Source organism: Dermacentor albipictus, chromosome 3 (assembly GCF_038994185.2).
Source record: "Dermacentor albipictus isolate Rhodes 1998 colony chromosome 3, USDA_Dalb.pri_finalv2, whole genome shotgun sequence".
In the NCBI taxonomy this organism is placed as follows: domain Eukaryota; kingdom Metazoa; phylum Arthropoda; class Arachnida; order Ixodida; family Ixodidae; genus Dermacentor; species Dermacentor albipictus.
This window is the reverse complement of record NC_091823.1, coordinates 67,636,393-67,661,316: the sequence shown is the minus strand read 5'-3', so window position 1 is coordinate 67,661,316 and position 24,924 is coordinate 67,636,393. Positions and strand designations below refer to the sequence as shown.

Here is a 24,924-nt window from a genome sequence, read left to right as displayed (position 1 = left end):
AAAAAACATTCCTTCAGTGTTATTCGGAAGCTGAGCCGTTTATCTTCAACTTAGGCCAATCGCCAAAATGTTGCGACTGCATGTGATCGCCTTCTATTATATACTACATAATTCTTAAGAATATCACAAGTCACGTTCAGTGGTTCCTGGGGGGCGGAGTGGAAGTTTCATGTCTGCGGTAGAACAAAGCGGCCAGGTTATGATATATGTTACAGTTAGGCCAAAATGGTTCTTTACCAAAAGGAACCTCCGCATTAAGTGATACATATGTGGCTCGGGCTACTTATGCTTCTTCAATAACAAACTGTTATAGGCACAATTGCGGTTAGTTCTTCTTCTTTTCTTGTATTTGTTGCAATCTTTATGCCCAAATTAATGAGTTATCCATGTTACAGCCAAATTGCGCGGAGGCCGCGTTTTATTTAATCTATAGCCACTGCTTCACCTCGTTAACCAAATTATGTGAGACCGCAAAGAGCTCGAGGTACGCAAGAAGCTTTGCAGTTTCTGGGAGCCGCACAAAGCCCTGAAGTGTGGCATCTGGCGAATTTCAATAGCTGCATAAGGCAAGAATTCAACAGCGCCACAGAACACTCACGTCCTCCGTTGGTCCGCACGCTGATTGTCTCCCCTTGGGGTCCCTTGCCGGCGCGGTTAGCGGCCCGGATGTAAACGAGATACTCGGTGCCACACTGCAGGTCCGTTAGCGTGAAGGCCCGGCGGTCGTGCGGCACAGAGACTTCGTGCCACTCACTGCCCGCGCTCCCTTCCACTTTGTAGCACAACGAGAAACCTGCAGTAGCACCGACAGACCAGACAACAGACTCGGCTGAGTAAAGCAAGTCCTAAGCATATGGGCTAACTGCTCGGAGTCATAACTGTGGCCCTCGTCATGTACCAATTAAAGACCATGTACCAATACAGACGGCTCCAGTACAGCAACCTCTTCAACTTCATCATTCATTATACCGCACCTCAACAAACAAGAATCATTTAAGTTATCTCGTGCGACTTCGTCCACAACGGCTGAACTGTTCGCAATCCTATGTGCGGTAAAATTTATATTGTCAGTAACAGAAGCACAAAAATGGGTAATTTTCAGCGATTCACAGGCGGCTCTAACATCACTCTGCAGCACAAAGGGGAAAACATTCAGCGACAGTATAATATATGAAACACTTAAAAACCTCACAAAGGCAAGCGAAGCGAAACATGCAATAGCATTCCAGTGGATACCAGGGCATTGCAACATTTCTGGTAACACAGCAGCCGATGAAGCAGCACGACAAGCGCACTTGAAAAATGATACGGCTCCACTCCCAATATCAAAGAATGAATTACGCTGCATCATAAGGACAACGTCTTTCAACATGTCTAGAAACACTTGGTTTGACCAGAATTCTAAGAGCTCTGACTTATATCATATTGATCCATTTATTGAATTCAAATTTTCATGGTCATTAGATAGAACTATGGAAACGCTTATTCATCGATTAAGGCTAGGCACTGCCTACACAAAGCATTTCTTACACAGATTTGGCCGAGCGGAAACCCCCGAATGTGACTGTGGATTTGCAGATGAAGATATATATCACCTCCTTCTAGACTGCCCACATCACGACACACCAAGATGCCGACTTAAATCAGCGCTAAGTAAATTAGACCGCAGACCTTTCAGTTTAAGGAAACTTTTGGGCCCTTGGCCAACAATGGCCTTGTAGAAGAGCGCTTTAAAAGCACTAAAGACTTTTTTTGAAGACAGCGGTATTGTTGGACGTTATTAGTGTTTTCATTGTTCTGTTCATTTCAATGTCACTCTATATATCCATCTGTTTGGGAATTATGTTATGTTGACTGCTCTGTTGTGAATGTATGTGCTAATATATTTACACGATGTATATACCACCCGCTGACTAGACAATGTGTTATTAGGCGACAGCATCGTTTGTACTTTTGAGACTTTCGACTACATAAGTGTGGAGACATTTGCCATGTATATTGTATGTACCCGCTGACCCGCTGACCCGCTGACTAGAAAATGTGTTATTAGGCGACAGTATCGTTTGTACTTTTGAGACTTTCGACTACATAGGTGTGGAGACATTTGCCATAGTCTTCCTGTGGAAACGTTGCTTTATAAGTCCTGGTGCTTGTGGGAAAAGATTATGTGATATGTAACCGTGAACCCTGAATTATGTGTGACGGAACCACCCAAGAGATAAGGAGTAGCCAGCGCCTTAAATTGCGCGCCAACATCTCCTTATATCATATCAATAAAAAAAAAGTGCCTCATTTAAGAAACTGTGCAGTTAAACGATATGGTAAAAATATGTGACACGTGCTTATACACGTGCATTAAAATTTAGGGCATGATAATTTTGCACATTTAGCACTCACCGGAAGGCGGCCGTCATGGTACAATACCAACTAGTGCCCTTGCGCTCAGTAGCAGAAAGCAATAGCCACTAAGACCCTAAATAAAACGTGTGCTGCAACATGTTGAGTGAAAAAAAATTCGTGCGAAAGTGCGGGCTTTCAAGACACTGCGTGATTACGCCGTACGTGGTTATTTGCCCATAAATGAGGAGGGTAAATGCCTGGAAGGGAAAGCGTTGCCTGAGGGCGATGCAATCGTACGTTAGAACCTGTTTCTCTCGCTTCTTTTCTATTTAGGGTGGGCGTGTGTGCCTGAGGGAGGGGGGGGGGGGAGGGTTGAGAGGTTACGTGCGAATTCATGATCTGATTATGAACAAGCCATAGTGCGAGTCACGGTAATATTTATGACCAGCTCCAGTTCTTAAGCATGGACCTAGTAAGGCGGTTGCTGATGCAGGAACCGAGCCCGATACTTCGATACCGTTTTTCCTACTTGTGCAGACTAGAGACTCACAAAAATTAGCAGGTCTTTATTTTTGTGGAGGCTGCCTGCTTTATGCCGTAGTCAGCAAATGAAAAAAAAAAAAGAGGAGCTGTCCGATAAAGCCGAATGAAAATTCCCGAGCACGTCCTTACACATCAGGCTGACGTTCTCCTCACTAATGAACTCCCGGCATGTTTATTAAGTCAAAATAGACATTTCTCACTATATATAGGTTGGAGTGGTTAAGGAGATGTAATAATCAGCTTTTTCCAACCGCAAAGAAAATGTTCTTGCCCGTACCCTCAAGGGGTTTTTCTATACAGTCGTCAAGAGGACGAAATTGCGACAAATATAGCAGGTAAACGTAGTAAACTCCGTAAGCAAAAGCAAAAAATATAATAACTTTGGCTAATAAATTATGCATGAGCTGACCGCATGAACTCACCGAAGGGTAGCACGAAACTGCTCGAACAAGGAAAAAAAAAAGAAATGTGCTTTCATTACTTTGTTTCTTACCCGTGATTGGGGCCTCCTGAAGATGTTCATTCTCCCAGTTGACGGATATGGACCGAGCCGTAGTTCCGCCTATCCGCAAGTGTGGGGCACCCGGTGGGTCTGCAGCAGTCCCGTGTGGAGAGGTCAGATGGCGGAAAGGTTGCGCGGAAGTAGAAAGTAAACGAAAAAAAAAGGGTGCGCACAAAGAAACAACGCGTCCGCGGGAAGGAAAGACGAAGAGAGGCGGCGCTTTCAAAAGGAGACGTCTTATGGAGAGACGCTCCTCTGGACAGAGACGGAGTGCTCAGGAGACGACGACAGCAATATCGTGCCCACAGGGGTTCACGTAGCTAGTTTGGGGCGCCTTTAATGGAGGGCTCGCCGAAGACGACGATTAATGAAAGACGGCTGGGCAGCATGGTGGACGGGGTGATATTGACCGGCTCCGCCCCGCCCATTTATGAAGAATGAGCTCTGAATAGAGAGCGTGTGCGAGATGTGAAAACATACGTTATTGAGCGCGGATGAAAGGTGATGTGCGCTTACCAAGAAGAAAGTTCCTATTTGCTATCACTACGAACCGCGGTAACCAATGGCAAGCTTATTGAAGGATTCGCGCTTGCTGAGGCAGAAATTTCATTCATCATCGTCACTGTCATGGTGTGAATGTGTGTGTGCACAGTGCTCGTACAATGATCACTCTTCCGTGAATGCACTGAAATGTGCTTTTGGATAAGGATTTCGCAAAGATTTGCGCAATGCCCGAAAATTGGTGCACGCTCGCAACAGACGAGACTACATTGTAAAGCACGGACGGCCTCTGTTATTTCGTTATTTTCCTCTCGGAATGTTCGCAGAAAGTATTCAGACATGTAACTCGTCATTCTGAGGCAGTATTGACGTGGTTTTTGTATGGAAGGTTGCATTTACTGGATGTTATCGTCTAAGATACGTTGCTGTTACGTCAGCCGATGAAGCAGTCAGACAAAACAGGAAGTTTTCAAGTAACGAGCAGTCGAGAGCGGCCATCTTTTGTTCACTCTATAACATGGTATCCTTCAAAACTGTCCCATAACAGCCCTACCCATTAAGCGAACAGCTCGAGTGACTTCTTGGAAGCGCTAACGGCTGTAGATGTCGGCGTTTAAGGTGGCTCTGGTTTTGTAATTATCACGTCAAACCGCAGACGCACCGGTAAAGAAAAACAGCCTAAGTCAATAATCCTTTTTACCAAAGAGCAATTATGCCCCTTTAAGAGATCGCTAAACACTTGCACTTTGCATGGACTGTGCACCAACTAGCTAGAGATGTTGCTTGTCACATTCGCTACGGGTATTTAAAAATGTAGATGTCACCAGAAAGAAATATGAAGCAAAATAAAATATTTAGGCAAACAGAAATTCCGATAAGCAAGGCGATGTTGATTGAAAAATGGGCTGATAATTTCGCTCTGCGCCGGGATCCCGAATTTTGAAGCACTCCTTCAGCGTATCTGACACAAGTACAGCCTCGGCTAGTGGCCTAATAACTATTGCGCATCTTGATACTCAGATGCTGGTAGCATAAATGCGACACAAGCATCTAGAAATGACAGTACTTGGTAGACGGTGCTTCGGCCAGCGAAAGAGAACGATGAAATATTGGTAGCGATTTCTTACCAAAATCTAAGGTCCGCACTCTGACCACCTCCGACTGGGGTCCGGCACCTTTGGCGTTGAAAGCTTGCACGGTGACTGCGTACTCCGTGGAGCGGCGTAATCCCGTGAGCTCGTAGCTTAGCCGGTGGGGCGGTGGCTCCGCTGCCGCACCGGCCGTCCCCAGTTCGCTCTGACCAGAGGCGTGGTCGTGGCTGATGGGAGCCAAAAGCAGCGGCGGCGAGGCGTCGAACGTCTTGAAGGTGAACGCGTCTAGGCTGGAAAGCTCGCGGTAGCCCACGTAGAACCCCTCCACCTGGTCGTCCGCTTTTGTGTGCCTGGGATTCTGATGACGACAATTTAAAAAAAAAAAGTGACGAGGAAGATAAGGCATGAAAGGGCGATGGGTGAACGCTAAATATTTCGGTACTGAGAGATTTTCTTAAAGCACATTGCTATTGGCAGATCCCTATAAACGTCCGCAGAAAACGAGGGAAGGTAGAAACGAAGCGATAACGTGACACAGTACGCTCAGAAAGGCAGCCTTCCTGAGCACAGAAAGGATGCCTATTTTGCCTTTATCATTCCTCAATGTAATTCTCCCTTCACTCCCCACTCCTTGAGGGATGCAAAACGAGCATATCATTGAATGTATGCGAAGTGCATGTAAAGCTCTTGTAATCCTCATTCTATTGTTTTTTTAGAGATGCTATTTCATACCAGCTGTTGTAAAAGAAGTCCTTATGTTTTGTCTCAGGTCCCGCCGAATTACGTAACGTCATGAATGTACCCTTAAAGCAATGTACGAAGAAAAACCACAGTACACCATAGTACTTATACTTGCTTTGCCCTTCATAATGAGAGCGGTGCCTCAATCTACGCCACATAATATTATGCAGCGATAGTCATGCTCGCCTGACTCCGCGCTTAGTTTGCGTGCGTAGAAATGTGTACCATAGCAATATATGGAGCCGCGGCTCATGTCCGAATCTGTGTGCAGGCTACACTACAGGACAGAGGCTAGTGGCATCCCGTGATGGGTCAGTAACTTTAAAGCACGCGATGTACGAAAATAAGGACATGTTCATGATCTATTATCGACCTCTTATTCCATGTGGTAAGCCTCTGGGTTGCCCGCAATTGCCATTAGTGCTCAGGCTAGGGGAAGCCTTCGCACTGCAACTGCTGCACTATCCTTATGAGGAAAAATGTGAACAACCAAGTAAATTTCACCTTTATAATTAAAATGCCTTCATGATACGGGGTTAGTACAGTCGACAGTCTGGTAAGCTACGAATCGTCAGAACACCCTGAATCTCAGTCTTCAGAATGTCCCAATTTACAAGTAATCTTATCTAGTGCAGAAAAATTCTACCGTTCTAAATTCGTACGAAACAAGCTAAAAAAACAGGCGCAGTGATGTTTGAAAAGAATCACTCCCATTAAGCTATTCTAGCAAAAGCCTGACAGAGTGAATAAATAGCAATGCACTAAACTCGCAAAAAAAATGTTTCACAGTAATAACTGGAAAGTCAGTACGAGTGACCGGAACGAGATGCGTAGATATCATGGGTACCCTTGTAGTGTTGGGTCTCGCTGACATATTCAACAACCCTTTATTTTCATTTTTTTCTTGGCGCAGGGAAGGGGGAGAGAGGCGGGCCGGATTCTCAAGTTATTCAGTTTATTATGAACAGAGAGGAGCACCCACCGTATGATATAACGGAAACGCGCAATCTGGTAATAAGCAGTTCGCGTAAGATGTCTCGCAAGCCATAAAAGTCGAAATTCGAGACGCCTCACAGGGCGCAAAAAGCATACGGGGCACCGAATTGGTTGCTAGAAAATTAGTTCCACGAAACAGAAGACGATAAAACTCAGTCAACTGGAAAGTTTCAAAGCACACGAGATAGTTCTTTGACATCTGCCAGAGGCCCAAAACTTCCCGGACGGCTTCGTAATTAAACCGAGCAGCCGCTGACGTCCGTTTAAATTAAACTAAAAGGACAAGCAAGGGTTGGGTATAATGTGCGAAGGAAATCATATCTCACAGGGAGCGGGGAACAAAGCAAGAAAGTAATCTACTCATGAAGACGTGTATCGTTGGAAGTTATTTCATTGCTTGACGGCGACCGTACGCCGAGAACTGCCGGGAAAAGAAGCCTTATCAGATACCAACAGAGATAACGCAATATACTCACGTCAAAAGACACAGAGATGGTCCTCGTATTCATCGCTGTCGCTTGGACGTTTTTCGGTGGAAACCGAGGAGCTGCATTGAAATGTGCAAAACGGAATGACACCGGAACTTGAGTTTCGAATAGAAGGCAAGCACACCAAAGAATAAACCGGAAGAAACCGCACCACCGCAGAAAATTATGACATGAATGGGCAAGAAAAATAGGTATTCATGTTTGGTTTGCTAGCTCTCAAAGTAAAAGCAGGTGTATATTTTCTAATCATACGAAACTATTTCTCGTGTGTTGCTTTGGCACTACGTGCCAAAAAGAGCGTGTACACTTCATTTTTATGGAAGAAAAAACACTCAAATGAAGAGCTCTCCTTGAAAATGACTAGCAGCTTTTGGAATGTCCTCTTGGTATCAAATACCAATATCACGCTATTTCACCACAATGTTAAGTCGTTGTATTCGCGGTCTTTGCTTTCAATACCAATGCATAATTGAGGGATTGTGTCAGACCTGCCCCGCTTCGGGAATGAAGACAGTAAAACACAGTGCATTGCACTCTAGTACAGCATATTTCGACAACAGGCTACTTGTCATGCATATTCATTCGACCTGAAGTGGTTTCAACGTGTGCTTAAGGTTTGAGAGATGCTCGGGTTCTGGCGAAAAATGGCCCTGGAAGAAGTGACACCGGAAAATTTTGTCCCTCGTTTAAAGTAAGTAAAAAGTACCCTAAAGGCTAGAACAGAATCCCCAATATTCGGGTTTCCCCAGTAGAATCCCCAATATTTATATCCCCAATTACCCCTATAGAATCCAGTGCACTGTCATAAAAAATGCGTTGGCATATGAGATATAATCTCCTACTGACAACTAGCAGCGTGTGCAAGATTACATATTACGCTGAGAAAGCGCACAAAGATAGGTCAAGCAAATTCCACAGCAGCACTCTGCCTTCCATTATGTAGTTCAGCGGATGTGCTTGGTTGTCGCTCTGTTTGGGCGCGTTCGCTCGGTACTCGTGTATACGCCTTGAAGATGTCGAGCATGGCGTGCGTCTGTTGAGAGAAGAAATACCAGAAGAACGATATGTGGTAAACTATTTTGATGTAATTCATGTTTCTCAACGCTACTGGCTAATAAGCCTCGTCAATTATTCCGCCGTCGAGTGCTTTGCTTCAGGGCACAAGATCGCTCAATACTGTACCAGGGAAGAACTTGAAAATTCATTGCCTCTGATGGCGAAATGAGTTTCTCGAGGAGCGATGTTTCCACTTGGGGTCATTTTTTTCTTAAACGAATTGTTTTCTCCGTCACTATTTCTTTTTCCGAGGACATTTTCTTTACAACACATTTCTTCAACGATCCAATTATTCTACATTTCATTAATAAAAGTCCGCACAAACAAACGCATCAGCAACAATATGTCAATACGTTCTCTGATTAGTAGCTAGTGCGCACGAGATTGAAAATATCTAGCGTACTACAGAATGCCATGTTGATTTAACCAATAAGAAAGGCAAGGAAATATGTACAAATCATGATGTTAAGTGACCAAAGAAGAGTCGTTTGCAATTAAGTTCACATTGCCAATGATTTTTTAAACAGGGAACCAAACTGTCATTAAGACCGATGATATTGAAGTGGAAAGCGCGCTAAAGTGCAATTTTGGTCACAGCCCTCACGAGATAATGAAAACTTCGAGCGAAAAAACGAGGCTTCTCCATGGTTCAGTGTACATCATGGATTAGCATTTTCTTTCTTCCCTATATACGGTGTTTCTTTTTTCGTTTACTTTCAATTTCGAACAGTGTGCGCACTATTAAGTATCACTAGCTTGCCTAGCCCTCGGGTGTTTGCGTTCCGCAGAAAAAGTATTTAATTAGCACCGCTTGCTGGCATTTGTGCGTTGGCTTCGAGGATACTATATTATTTATTTTTTATTATCTTCGAAGGCAGTGCGAAAGCGAGCAAGCGGTGCTCATTGAATACTTTTTTCTGAACTGAAACTAGAGTTAAAAAACGAGGAAGAGGAAAGTAATTTCGGTAGATAAAGAAAAAAAGCTCCATTTGCAAGACTTCTAGAACTGGTGCTATTAACATAAGTGGTCTTGGTGCGGTTCTTCGGAGAACTTCGTCGACCGCACGTATCAGGGGCCAAGCGCGATCGTTTACGACATGTACTCAGAATAAGGCGCCTGTTAGAAATAAAGAAAACTCTAGGCGATTTAAGATTACTCTGCACTGCCTCACTACGGCATTCCTCATAATGATATTGTTGCTTTTGCACGTGAAATCCCAGACTTACTTACTTTACGACACCTACTGGAGGTCATACTTATCGTGGTGAAACTACTAGAATAAAGACGGGGTCCTTGACATTCACTGATGCCGACTGCGAGGGCGCCGTTTAGGAACCCGCTTTATCAGCATTTCCAACTTATATTTGATGCCACCATTACACCACTGCCAGAGCACTAAAGCTGGAAAAGCGCAGGCAGAAGAATGCAATATTTTTATTTCAGATACACCGTGCTGCTCTCTATCCACTGAGGATGCGCTAATATGCTGTTTGTTCCTCCAAAATTTGCGGACCTCATCGTTTGTGAACCTATCTCCTAGAAGCTAAACTGAAGCTAACTGAAGTAAATTCAGGCATGCCGCTGCATGCAGTTCTGCAATCTTTTGGTGATTCACTATGCTGTTTATCATCCTGCTCGCGGATATTTATGCATTTGTTTTGCACTTCATCGACTGTATCTGGTCTGACTGTTGCCCGCGGGCTTGCTTATCAGAAGATAAAATGCATAAAATGCGATAAAATAAAAATAAGTTAGTGCTCAAATAATAGTTTTTAAATGTTATTGCTTCTGCTGAAATTTCTGTTCTTTATTTCGCAGACACTTCCGAGTAGGCATATTGTAGTTAACGAAGTCCAAAAATAGATTGTTTTTCAGTGGATACCTGGCCATTTCGGAATCAGTAGCAATGATTGCGCCGATAACGCTGCTCGCACAGCACATCAAGAAGAGCACAGCGTTCCAATTCCGCTTTCGAGGACAGACGCCGCAAGACAGCTTCAACAGCTGGCATGCAGTCTCTCAATCACCGAGTGGAACTCGCCAAACTTGAGGCTTACGCGAGTGCATCGATGAAACCCCTCACTGCAACTCTAACTTCCACTCGGACTTCCTCGACGTGAAGCCACGCTTCTCTGTCTCCTTTGGTTAAGTAGAGTGTGCCTTCACAAAGGCATACTCTACTTTAATTCAAGCGACCGACAGTGCAGCTTGCGACGTCTGCAACACCGAAGAGAATATCGACCACCTGCTGTGCCACTGTCTACGATATGCCCCAGAAAGACCAGAACTTACTAACGCTCTCCAAAAACTGGGCAATCGGACAGTTCTGTGCACGTGCTGCTGGAACACCACCCCCATCGCTCGTCGGCCCATAAAGCTGTAAAGGGGCTTTTGTGCTTCTTGAAGACGACCGGCTTGTGTGAACGTCTGTGACTATTATTGCAATTACTATTGGACCCCACGCGTCAACGAACTCACCGGTAATTTCCTTCTTTCGTTCCCTCCTCTCTCTCCCTGTCATCTTTGTTTTCCCCTTTCCCCTTGCTCCGGTGCAGGGTAGCCAACCGGACGTCATTCTGGTTAACCTCCCTGCCTTCTGCTTTTCTCTTTACTCCTCCCTCCTCCTCCAAAAATAGGACAGGAGTGCCTGACCGAAAATTAAACACACTGCCTCATTTTTTTAATCGCGATTCTGCACCCCCCCCCACCCCCATTTCAAGTATTATTTGCTTAGGCGCTAATCCAAGCAGATGGTGGGTTGGGTTTGTGAGTTTGTTTGCTAGCCCACCCTTTGCTGTTAACTGAGACAATACTGGCACATTCACAATGCTTAATTATTATGTCGGTTTAAAAATAGGCACTCAATCTTAGCCATTTTTTTTTCACGTAGGTATAGCAGCCACGAACATGCCTCTTAGAGGAACAGCATATGTTCGCACTACTTACGTTCTTTAGATGTGGTGAACTCGGCAGGTGTGCTGTAGTCACTGATCCCAAGAATGTTGTCAGCGCGCACGCGCAGGTGATAGGTAGTCATCGGCAGCAGTCCACGCACCGTTGCCTTTGTTTCCAACCCAGAGACCGTGAGAGTGTCCTGCCAAAGGCCTTGCGCACCGACAGGTGTTGACACCGAGGCGGCATTCACAGGGTGGAGGAGTGGTGCAAGGAACCAAGGATGGCGAAAAAAAAAAAAGACGAGAAAAGTTTACACTTACAGATTTTTTTTCAAAGTAATATTTAAAAAGGGGGGGTAGGGGCTAAATAAGTCACCATGAGTTTGTCGCTCTACTGTAAAAGCACTGCATACGAGTATCTTAACCTGAAATTATATGTGCTCGATGAAGATACCTTTCGTTTAACATTCAGTAACGTTTTGCCAGGACAGCTCTGCTCACATAGGCAATTAAGCATGAAATTCTTGATAGAGATACAAATTTCAGTGTACCTTTTCTTAGTAGGTATTGGGAGGATGACCATTTAAACGGGCTGCTCTATTTCGCACAATAATGTGATTAGCGTTGTCACGGTACTTCACCCACTTTCCGATATCTATCTAAGCCCGTATCTAACCGTTTTATTTTTTACTCCAATTAGGGCTACGGTGTAGCCGCTGGGTAATATATAAATGTGTGCCATTGGGTAATATATATATAAAAAAATGTCATCACCAACTGCACACCCACCACTACATGGCCAAATGCATTAGCCTCGTTGATCGTATCCAAAAGATTGTTGCGCCACCGATTTTACTGTCTTCAAACAGATCCTAAAAAACTTGGTTTGTACAGGTGTCAATAGAGGGAGAAAAAAGAACAATGTACACATGTGTCGTTACATTTAATAAAATACCTACAAAATTCTGGTCGTTTTCGCCAATATCTCATAAGCAATGATTTATTATTTTAGGTTCCGCTTCTTCAAAATAAAATATACTATTAGGTGTAAACGTTTCCCTATAAACTGGCAGGTAGTTCATCAAAAATTGAACAAACGCCAAAATGGCGTTATAAACGGAATTTTATGTTTGCAGATTCACCGCAAGCATTAAAAACTCAACAAAATTCTCCCTATTGCTTGCTTTCTTTGCATCATTCCCAAACGCTTTCATGAGATATATTTTCGTTTTTCATTCGTTGCTCCGCGTGGAGCTAGAAAACTTCGCCTTGCCAACTTTCTCCTTACCAAAGCAGGTGAGACAGATCTCACAGGATACACATGACTTGAATTCAAGTGCACTCAGAACAGCAGTTCATGGAGCACTTTGAACATTGTTCACCTCATATGCTTATTTCACACATAATTATGCAACGTAGAAAAATGCGCAGGTAAAATTGGGCACATGTCAACGAAACAGTCACATGGACGCAATGGATTACAGTAGCCCACTGGCTAAAAATTTGCAACAAGAATTAACAAACACATTATAAGCCGCACGTAGTTTGCATATGAACTCGCATTATTTTATGAAACATTCAAATTCATATGCAAATGCACCAATACAGCTAAGATGACATACAAACACAAACAGCATCTTTTTAAATGCCAGGGTGTGCAGTTTTGGCGCCAATTTTAAATACCTTGCAGTGCTCGCACAATCTTGCCGATGTAGCGCCTTGTTCCGGAGGCAGTGTATATTTTTTCTATACGCTAAATAATGAAGGTTTGATGGTTCACCTTTTCATCCATTCTTAAGGGAACACAAAATATAGGGAAGTAGATCAAAGCAATGCCATTCAAAACATCTCGCGCATCCTCTTCAGGCATATTAATATTAATGTGAGAAAATGCGATGGCCTCAAGACGTAGAGGAATAATATAGTACTGGAATACCTTTTTTTCTTGGCTAAGTAGCTCCCCTACGACGATAACTGAGAAGGTATGGCTTTGCATTGCTGATCTTGGGGTCGTTGAGCGACTTCTTTTGCGCGGCGGCGGCATTTTGATGTTGGTGAAATGCCATACCGTTCTTGTACTATGTATTGAGCGCATGTTAAATCTGGGGTCCTACACTACGGCGCGCCCCATAACATACTTAAGCAGTTTAGAAATGTTAGAGCCAACTATTTCAATAAAATTAATTAAATTGTGGGTTTTTACTGGCCAAACCACGATATGATTGTATAGGCACGCCGTTGTGGGGGACTCCGGAAATTTGTACCACTTGAGGTTCTTTGACGCGCACCCAAATTTAAGTACACGGGTGTTTTCGCATTTCGCCCCTATCGAAATGCGACCGCTGTGGCCGGGATTCATCCCCGCGACCTCGTGCTTAGCAGCCCAACACCATAGCCCCTACGCATCCACGGTGGGTAACAATTCAAATAACTTACCCGGAGTCAGCGCAACACTTTTTCAGTTTTTTATACGAACGTGCACCGAAAACCGAACAATATTAGCTGTCACATTAGTGTAGTCTATCAAGACACTCGATATAGTCCACTTAAGATGAGTTGCCAACGAGACACTTTTTAAGTGTCATCATGACGCCGCATAAAGGTATGCATAGCTAAAGCTGCACAGAACATGTAAAGAGCAAGAATTCAATAACGATGTCACTATGCAACAGAAATGGCTTTGAAACATCTCGCGGTATCATTTATTTCAGTGTTATTTGTTTCTTTTTATTCTTTCATTTTCTTTGACACGCATTCATTCGGCAAATGCTCAAACCTATAGACAAGGTACGGTATCAGAAACAGCTTTCTTTTTTTCTACAACTTCATGAAGATTAATAATAATATTTGGGGTTTTACGTGCCAAAACCACTTTCTGATTATGAGGCACGCCGTAGTGGAGGCCTCCGGAAATTTTGACCACCTCGGGTTCTTTAACGTGCACCTTAATCTAAGCACACGGGTGTTTTCGCATTTCGCCCCCATCGAAATGCGGCCGCCGTGGCCGGGATTCGATCCCGCGACCTCGTGCTCAGCAGCCCAACACCATAGCCACTGAGCAACCACGGCGGGTGGGTTCATGAAGATTAACGCCTTCGGACACTTTAGCTTTTGCTCAAGTCAAAGGCTCCGCATAACAATGAAACGGTCTTCAACACCCAAAGTGAGCAATACGTAGAAACATGACATATAGATATCACACATAAAGCATATCGCGAGTGTCACTATGAAATGTCAAGTAGTTAGGCCAGAATTGAAATCGGCCAAGAAATCTGCGTAAGGATTTGAGCACACTGAACAAGTACTTTCCCTTTATACTCCATACTTTACAGGGCAGAAAATATGCCGCTAAGGTACTTATTAGACACTGCTAAGCTTTCATGGTATCTAATAAGACATTCCGCGATAACTTGAGAGTTCATTTAAGAAGATAAGTTGAGATACTGCCCGAATTAAACCTTTGTAAAACTTATTCTGACATATTGAAGTTACAAATATAGTCTCGCATATGTATCACATATATGATGCGCTTAACTCATAGCGACATTTCGGCACCGTTTGTCATGATTGTAATAGAGCGCTGGATGGTGTACCTGCACTTATAGTTCACCCAACGTCATGTGCATTCCAAAAGAGGGTTTCTACGTAATAGCCACAACAATCACACATTATCTCCAACTCGAACCTCTTTCCCTGCTATGCTGACCGGATGAAAGTTTCTCCATTCCATTGGAGCGGCGGCTTTGCTAAAGTAAAGTTAAGATTCAATTTCTATTGTTAGCAGTTGTTTGAGGAAACCTATTCATTCATCTGATTTTTTCGCAGTCGCTAACGGCGCCAAAAGTTTAGGTGTTACAAAAGTTTAGGTGAAAAATAGCCAAGGACCTTCATTAAGGATCTGTGATCCCATGACTGGATTGGTGGCTCTCTGCACGATTTCTTCAACGCGGAATGGAACTCCGAAAGACCCAAAATCTTTTACCCAAAGACCCAAAATACTGAAAACATAGCGCAGTAAGGAGAAAGGACAATCGGAGACAGGACAAGCGCTTCCCCTGTCTCCACTTGTCCTTTGCCCTTATACTGCGCTGTGTTTTCCGTCTCACGCTGAGAAAACTTCAACTTAAACCTGAACTAAATTTAATTCAGGGGCATTATGGGCCAAAATCACATTCTCGTTATCAGAGAGGTACTGGCCTAATCCTTCGAACTCAGATTCTTCGGTACCATAGCACGGGCATGCATGCGACCACGTTTTTTATTGCTCTGTGGCACGGGTCTTACGGGTTTTCCTTTCCAGAGCGCCAGTCTTTTTATGCTGTAACTCCAGTTCCAAAAGAAACCCTTCAGCAACAGTGCCTCTGGACTCGAAGTTATATGCGATACAGATCATCATTAGAGAATAGCATTATTTCTGTAAGATTGCAGCGCTTCCTTATGCATTCCTGAAGAATACAGAAACGAGTTCTACATATTAGCTTTACGTGTTAGGAGAGTTCATCATAAAAGTGGAACAGTCGTTGCAAAACACGTGGTCGTCTTCTTAATGTATACCAAAACTGGTGTCTTTCAACCATCCACTCTCACAAAGAGAAAACAGTTCGGTAGAATTGCTGCAATGCTAAAAATCCCAGACTGCAGAAGAAATAAACCACAGGTGATCTTCTAGTATACTGTGTTTCTAATGACTACAAGAGCATAACAGTGGTTGGCATTCCAAGCATTTCCTAATTAAAGATTGCTCTTTCTGAAAGCGCGAGACAGGGAGTTTTCGCGACGCCTTTTATTTTTCTATTAAGCCGCGTTTGGATAGCCCACGTTAGCAAATATTAATATTCGGACCCAGCTGTGCCGGATTTATTTATTATTTCGGTACTTCTTACACGCCGGCGCGTTTCAACAGAATGTGACACTGTAGCCACGTTAAGGCTGAAACATTCTTTCTATATTTATCAACAAAAGTGTTATAAGAAAATCAAACCGGTGCGTTATTCGTTCACAAAGTGCCCCCAGACTTTTTGGAACCGATGAGGCCCACCCAACCACCTCATACACACAGAGGAAAGACTTTCGCAAGCCTCTAATGTACCACCTCTTTGGGCTCCCTTTCCCGCTCCCCATGCTGTTCTGGAAAGTTGTGAAAGATCCCTTCCATGCTTGCTTTTCTCTTGGGTCCCTCTACGAAATGAATTGCGGATTTCCTTTCGCAAGAATCGATAGCAACAAAAGCTCACATGGCACTCAATTTTATGAGAACAGTAGTAGTTCTGAAGAAGAAAGACTAATCAAAACAAAGCTGACACTTTTATCAGCATTCGGGTAATAGCTTTTCGCCGGGTCACTGACTATCGCCATCTGCTATTTTTGCTCGTCAAAAAGCACTTTGCGTTGCGGTCGCTGTAACGGTACCCAATGACGATCCTCGGGAGACATTTTGCAAAAGCTATCACCGTCTTGCATGGCCTCGAGCATAAAAAAGAAAATAGAATATTTGAAAAGTAGCACTGGTGTTGCTTCTTGCTTACATTGCAAGTGCGCTCGCATACAATAGAGATAAAGCGAGAAGGCAGGTCGAAGATATCAGCAATATAATAGGATCTAAATATCAAATTTTATGCGCTGTTCAACTGTGTTCAATGTTTATATGCAAACCTGCTCACAGAGCTTCATAATTTCATTTAAAAAAAACGTTTGAACAGATTTTGTAGAATGCATTACGCTGGTTTCGGAAGCTCACATTTCACGTTGACATCAGCCGACAATATAGGACCGCATTCCGAAACGATTACTTTCGCCAATACAATCGCCTTGGCCACGCCTTCGCCATCGGCGCAAGCTGACTGGCTGCTTTAGCAACATCCGATGAGCTGAGTGGCTGATTGAGCACTACGTCATCTGAGTTTGCTGAACCAACCAATCAGCGCGCAGCTGACGACGATACTTTAGCTGAAGCGATGGCATCGCCCAAGTGGATTGTTTCAGAATACGTCCCACGGTGAACAGCGTGCGATAAGCTTACTGGCCAAGAAATGTTATTCTATAGGCACTGCAGTTCAGAATATAAAGAATTGCCCGTTTTACGGACAGGCAAACTCGGAAAGATGAATGAGCTAAAATGAAATGGGCTAAAAATAATATATATCACTTGGATACAAACACCATGCGGTGGCGAATCAACTGTGCGATCACATGTCTCGCCTGCTGTGTCTTTACTGTCAAACGCTTCCCACTTATCTATCAAAAAAGGAAAAGAAAGCAGAAGAAAAATGCGGAATGTCTCAACAGAGGCATACTTATGTTTATGTTGAAGTTGTTACATCCACTCCGATAAATTTACTTGCATTTATGCGTCTTTCCTGTATTAAGTTACGCGCGTGAAATCACAATCACATGAAGGCATCGCTAAATATGTGCGCAGTAAAAACAGCATGATTTTAGGCGCTCTACGCACCTAAATCACACCATCTACTACAAACGTTCAAGTATATCTTTCCTGCTGTTTATCTCTTAGTTAGGAAAAATGTAATTACACGTTTTGCATAACATTTACCATACACCAGGGTACAGTAAACATCGATCTCTCATTATCGCACAAAGCAGTGGATGACGGTTTATTATCTTTCTAGCTGGTTTTCGCATGAATGCAGGACGCGCCCTCGCCGTTCCCAGAACGCCCACAGAACTCGAGGATCGGGGATGTGAGAGGCAGTTTGTGCGTGAAATGCGTGCAAGAATACGTAGGGAAGACTTGATGTTTCAAAATAATGCATCCCGTTTTTCATTGCGTTGGTTCTGAAACATTGAATGACGAGAAAGCTCATAAACCAATGGTTTAACCAAACGCTACCTATATAACACGATGTCCTCGAGCATGGATGCATAACGTCAGAAGAAATGCACCATTCGTTTGATCTGCAAACATGGCAGGCGAGAGCAAGGATGGTGTATATGTACATTACCGCTTGCGCATAGTGGACGTCATTTCAATATAAGCCTATCAGGCTTACGCACGGTGTGAGGCCTCAAAGCGCAGAGGCGTCTTGTTGTCAAAGATAGCAGTGTTCAAGGTCTTCGAAAAGGGTACCCTATACTTAGCGCACTATTAACGTTTAGTTCTTTAGAAAGCAAATAACCCGGCTAGGCTTCGTGCTTGCCACTTTGTAGGGATAATATTCCTGAAAAGCGCGATTAGCTGAAAACAACGTGCACTAGTTTTGTATCTGAAATTTCGCCGCGACGACAATGTTTCAAAGAAGAAACGCCTTCTTAGCCATTTATCCCGAATGCAACACGTAGGAACAAATAATACTTCAGAGACTTAATGGCAAACGTAGACGAAATTATCCCGGCACGCTATCTGATGCTGTTGCGTTCGCACGCAAGCGCGCTAGCGTAAACGTGCACGAAACCCGTAATATGTTTTCACTGAGCAAACTCACTATACCGCTCGGTAGCCAGCAGCTCTGAAGCCCATTATAAAACTACCTAACATGTTTAATATGACGTTGAAAGGCAGAAATGATCGGGTCGATGACTCACCATCAGTTGTCTTCCAGTGGAGCACGTACTGCGTGATTGGTGAATTTCCCGTGAAAGGAACCGACCACGTGACTCGTGCCGTGCGGCTTCCAACTTCACGAACATCTACGTCACTCGGAGGGTCCGGCACGTCTGCATATCGTGGAGAGAGAGAGAGAGAGAGAGAGCAAATGATAAATGAAATGTAGGGAGGTTAACCAGGACTGAGCCCGGTTGGCTACCCTACACTGGGGAAAGGGAAAAGGGGACGGAAAGATTAAAAGAAGAAGAGAAAGTCCACCGGGGATATCGTTCAGTCGCTCAGTCCGGATTACAGACGCTGACTCAATCCTGTATCTTTCAAATACCGCAGCAGCGCTTTTGTGTCCTTTTGTAGCTGCGATATGCGAGGCCATGCTCCCAAGATCTTGTTCAAGGATATGAAGAAGTGTTGCGCGCAAAGGTGCCGGGATAAAGTACTTTTCATGCTATAATAAAAGCACGGATAACCGGTAATAAACTTCACCACTACTAAATAGCTCCGACGAAGGTTATATATCGAAGTTAATATTTGATATATTATAATTGTCTGTTACGAAAAATGCGCACACTCTATCCTTTTCATATATTGTAGTTGCTAATTGCAACACTTTTATTCAGTCCATTATACCTGCGGAAGAAAAATGTTTTCTGAACGGTGCCATCACATCGGAAGAAAAAGTCTCTGCCTACGGACACAGCAAGTTTAATAAATGTTGTAACCTACTGTAGAAAAAGCCTCATTTGTGTTTCACGAACCTACATATATAGGAGCCAAAAGGTGCAACGTTCCTCATGCACTGCAACGTAGTTGTGGTGTTTTCTGAAACAAACGTTTCAGAAATTTAAAACTACATTATCGAGTTTTCCGTGCGAAAACCACGATCTGATTATGTGGCACGCCGTAGCGGGGTACTCCACATCAATTTCGATCTCCTGGTGTTCTTTAACGCGCACCCAGTGCATAGTAAACGAGCGTTTTTGCATTCCGCCCACATTGCGATGCGGCCGCCGCGACCGGTACTGCACCCGCGACCTCGAGCTCCGCAGCACAACACTATAGCCACTGCGCCACAATGGCGGGTAAAGGTGACAGAGGAAAAAGGAGACGACAAATCTTCAGCGCGGAACCAACCTTTCCCTAAAAAGTCGAACACGCATTGAAACGTTTAATGCAGCATGAAGCGTATTCTAGTTAGTACTCATCAAGCCTGACGGCTCCGCTTAGCAAGTGACAGCGCAGCATTGCGAAACGTCTGCTGCGTATCCTGCGTGTCAAAAGACGCGCCCGCTGTGGCCTAGCGCTGGCGAACTATGTTTTCCCACAGGAACAATTCCTCGCCGTGTTCAAGGTAGCATGTTCTCGACGGCATGCAACGCACTGCGCGTCCACTGTCGTGGCTTCATGCCTTCGAAGGCGATATAGTGCGCATGCGTAACAGGTGTAAAACGCGTGAAGCCGCTATGTATGTCGACAGCGGTTTCGCGTTTAGTTGTCGCGCGGACCAAAATGTAGCGAAATCAACTCGTTATCTCCATTTCCTTATCGACGTAGTTATATCGTATTGCTCGAACTCTAACATGAGCTATTTATTTTCTTAGATTGGGAATAAAACGTCCGTGCTTTTGTTTTTAGATATGAAAACAACAACGAAATATTCGGTATTGAGAGATTCTATTCAAGCCCAGTAGGTGCATGCATTTAGAGTCATATTTTGCTTTGGATGCATACTTTTATCGAACTCCAACAATTCCTTTCCAATGAGAATGCCTGGAGAGCGCTGCAGCAAAGGTGCAAGGACACAAAACTAGCAGTTTGAACGAAAACTGTTAAATACAAGAACTATTTATCACGCATGTGAAGGTTCGTAGTTGGCAACGTTTGAGTCACATTTCATAAGCTTTGCCGCGCAAGTATCGGAGGAGAAACGGTCGCGTTTTCCAGTTCTTCTTCCCCTCTCCTGCGTGTCCGGGCACTCTCCGCGGCCACCGTACATCCGACAGCTCTCACTTCTCTCCGTCCAGCTACGTTTGTTTATTTCACGCAGCTGCGTGTCCGTGACAAGAGACAATCGCGCTTTGTGTCACCTACTTCCACCCTGCTATTACCCCCTTTCCGCAGGCTTTGCTGCCCAGCTTCCTTTTTCCCTTTCGCACTTGCCCCAGCCACTTCCGACGATGGAACCATCCGGCAAGTGATTAATGATACAAATGGAGCGGCCCCCTACCGTCGCCTTCTACGATGCCCAGCGTTGTTTAGCCTTCCTTTTTCTTTTTTTCTCCACGAATAGCACCGAGATTTCAGGAATTGCGCTGGCGCGTCGCACGTCAACGCTTTTTTCTGAAGCTTGAGAAACAAGCTGCAGTTCTTTTTTTTTTTCTTTTCGTAAATGCATTGCACGCATCGCTGTCGTAGTTGGAAACGCAGTAAGCTGAACGCGTGATCCCAGGCTAAAAAGAAAAAAAAGCCTAGTATGTGGAAAGTTTCTAGGGAATCATTATTCCATTAGAAAAGTGGACGGTAGGATATCCGCTCAGAGATTATCTTGTACAATATACAGCAGGTAGTAGTCGTTTATGACCAGGCATGCCCCAAATATAGGGCGACACGCAACACATTTGAACGTGCCGTTGCCGTGCTTGAACGTGTGGTCATCCTAGTTTACATGGTGTTGGAGTTGATAATAGAAGGCTCGCGCTATAGCTTTTTTTTTCTTTTCAGACACAAACGTCATAAATAAAAGGATCGCGACAAACGTACTGTGGAGAGGGCTAGATGGCATGGATAAAAGCATTCGCTACAGTAGCCAAACAAGAAGGGACAGTTCATGGATAAGGCCGCACAGAATGCAGGATTGCGCTTGGCAGATAACGACGTTATCTTTTGTTTTCCTGCAATCAATAGGCATACATGTGCGAGCTATAAAGGATTGTTCTTTAAACTTTAAGACTCTTCTTGCGCTTTACTTTCATGATGTAGTCTTCTTTGGGCAGATATAATTTTCTTTTCAGCGACCAGAAGTGCATTTTATCGCTACTTAAGATGTAGGGCTTTTAATAAGTGTGTAATGGAGCTGAAATGCATATTGTTCTTCACTATTGTCAAAGTGTAGAGGGTCGACATGCAGCAAGGGGCAAACAAATAAGGGGCCGTTTTGAGAGGTAGCTTTAGCTCGCTCCTAACTCTGATGCCGCCTATTCAAATACATGTGAAAGGGATAAACGCTTTTCTGAGGTAACCACTGGGCCGATATTAGGGAAATTTGTTGCATTTCAGAGAAAATGTTAAATTCTAGTGACTGTTGGAAGCGAATTTTTTATTTAGGACCAGAATTATTTTAGACGACCACTGAAAAATTGGTAAGGTTGAACAAAAATGGAAACACGAAGTTTGTAAATTCGTAGCTCTGCACTAAGAACAGATATCGCATCCGTTAGAACATTCAAGGCGAACAAATTTCATTTATCAATTGACACCTTACGTGAATTTGTTGCACTGTTTGCAAGGTTTCTGCAGAAGTCCTACTCGCACATTAGTGGTGTATTTGAGAGCCATATATAATGCATCAATTTTATGTGCTTTATGAAAAACGATATCACAATTTTGTAGTTGTGTCTATAGTATAGTACAATTAGACACACTAAATTGTGATCTCGTTTTTCATTGCTGATTTACAGAGCTGTAAACTTTATAGTTTCGTTTTCTACAAGGTTGCGATTCTTTTTCAACAATACCCTTAAAAATATTGACCACCTAACTTCAAATTTCGCTACCAACAGACACTAGATTTCAGCCTTTTCTTTGAAATGCAAATAAACCTCATTATATTTGGTGCAGTGGTTGCCGAGAAAATGATTTCTGCCTTACAATGTAGATAATGGCCCCCGGCTAAAGCTTCCTCTTAACACAAGCGTTTTTGAGCAAATTGAATATTGCATTTAATCGAACATGTGTGCCATGGCCTTTCTTTAAAAAAGTGCGCGAAAGTCTGGAGGCAGCTTAGATTGGAGGATGCCATATGGTCGCAACCGCCAGAGACAACCGACCACAGAAAGATCGATGGCATGAGCTGGAAAAAGATGTTCCCGATCTTGTCGAGACACAGAGAAAAGCAGGAACACCCGAAGCCGCAGCAAATGCACATGCAAAGGATGGCAGAAACGTTTGAGGCATCGCTCGGAACATGTTCAGACACCTGTCTATTTCAACTTGCTTTCAACAGGTGTGCATTGCTTAACTAGATAGCTAGGAATTTTGCGGCATGGCGCAAAATTCCGGTCGATGTCATGATGCGAGCATTCCGAAAGCATTATAAATTTGGAACATCGAGACAACATTTTTAGTTTTTTTTTGCATTCGAATGCACTTTTTTTTGTTGGGCTTAAATTTGATGAATGCTTTTTTTTCGTTTTTTCAGAAATTCAAATTTTCAGGGTTGACCAACAATCGTAGACAATTTAGTTTCGAATAAATACGGTAAACTATCCTTGTGTAATAAAACCTATACCTATATAAAGGATAACGTTTTTCAGAGTGAATTTATATGGTTCGCGGAACAATAATCTTACTTAACCTTCAAACTGCATTTCCTTTTTATTGACACAAATTGACAGAACATTACTCTATTTTAGAAGCGGTAAATTGTTAATAATCCCGTAAGAGTTAGAGAGTATATGCAGTGCTTAACGCATAATTCTTTGAGCCAGGACCAGAGAAGCAGCGAAATAAAGGGAAATAATTAGAGGGGCAAGCGCCGAACCAATATAAAGATATGCATTGCCATTCACTAGTATTTAACGTCGAGCTCACATACGTATCTTACAAACGTGCCGAAGACTGAAAGGAAAACAAAAGAAAACAGGAAAAGAAAAGAACAGAAAATACAGGGTGTCGTAAGATTTCTCTTAAGAGGTGAACGGCGAAAGCCTATTCTTCATCCTCTTATTATTCACCTCTTTCTCTTTGCCTCTTCTATTTCTCTTCTTTCTTTAAGTCATTACTGCTCACTACTAAAAATTTGTAGTAATTTATAATGAATTGTAGTCGTTACAAGTTGTCGTTAGACATATAGGTAATTTCGTAGTCATTACCAGTCATTACATGTCATTTCAGTGATTATTAGTCATTACTGCTCACTACTAAGCTTTTCAGTCATTTGTAATCAATTGTGGTCATTACAAGCCGTCGTTAGACATGTTGGTCATATCAGAGTCATCAATAGTCATAAGTGATTTCAGTCATAATTAGTCACTAGTGGCCGTTACTAAGCATTTTAAGTCATTCCTAATCAATTGTAGTCGCTACAAGTTGTCGTTAGAGATATTGGTCATATTATAGTCATTACTAGTCATTACAAGTCATTTCAGTCATTATTAGTCATTACTGCTCACTAGTAAGCATATTTAGTCATTTGTAATCAATTGTAATCATTACAAGCCGTTGTTAGACATATTTGTCATTTTGCAGTCATTAGAAGTCATTCAGTCATTACTATACTCATTACTAGGCATTTCTAGTCATTTCTAATCAATTGTGTTCATTAAAAGTCGTCAATAGACATATTGTTCATATTGGACTCATTAGAAGTCATGCAAGTCATTATTAGTCATTACTAGTCCTTATTAACCTCTACCACTCTCTATTATAACGTTATGATTCATTCACTGTCACTGTCAATCATTTTTCATTCTTTAATCTGTCTTTAATCTGTCTTCACATGGAGCGATGAGGCTTCGGCGGACACTCCGGCAGTCAGGTCTTCTGACAGCCTCAAGGATCCATATTGTCACCACTTCTTTTTAACGTCGGCTTACGTAGAATGGCCCTGGACTTACAGAAGAACCGGGACCTTGGCTGCGCCATATATGCAGACGACATTACACTCTGGGCCTGCAAAGGGTCCTACGGAAACCGACAAGACACGCTTCAACAGGCCATCAACACCATTGAAAGCTATATGAGGCGAGCAGGCATGAGGTGTGCTCCAGCGAAATCGGAGTATATTCATATTAGACCTAGACATACCCAAGCGACCAGGGCTCCGGATCTGCAGCTCACCTTAGAGGGAGAGCCCATCAAGAGGGCATCCCACCTGCGCGTACTGGGAATGTGCATTCAAGAAACGGGCAGCGTTAGCATAGCGCTCTCCAATCTCAGACGCACTGTTCGGAGCGTAACTGGGCTTATTAGCAGAGTTGCACGCAGCCGCGAAGG

General features: G+C 43.4%; 1 protein-coding gene across 12 annotated transcripts in view; it reads right to left on the bottom strand.

The window, feature by feature from the left end:
* LOC135905513 (cell adhesion molecule Dscam1-like) overlaps positions 1-24,924 on the bottom strand; it is a 910,071-nt gene that overhangs the window by 9,573 nt on the left and 875,574 nt on the right. For all 12 annotated transcript variants that reach the window (XM_070535540.1, XM_070535538.1, XM_070535541.1 and 9 more), the window contains 6 exons: positions 18,693-18,824; positions 11,206-11,364; positions 7,191-7,261; positions 5,014-5,335; positions 3,377-3,475; positions 599-793 (listed from right to left, as the gene is read on the bottom strand). In XM_070535540.1, the coding sequence (XP_070391641.1) occupies positions 599-793; positions 3,377-3,475; positions 5,014-5,335; positions 7,191-7,261; positions 11,206-11,364; positions 18,693-18,824 (978 nt within the window). The remainder of the gene's footprint in view (positions 1-598; positions 794-3,376; positions 3,476-5,013; positions 5,336-7,190; positions 7,262-11,205; positions 11,365-18,692; positions 18,825-24,924) is intronic.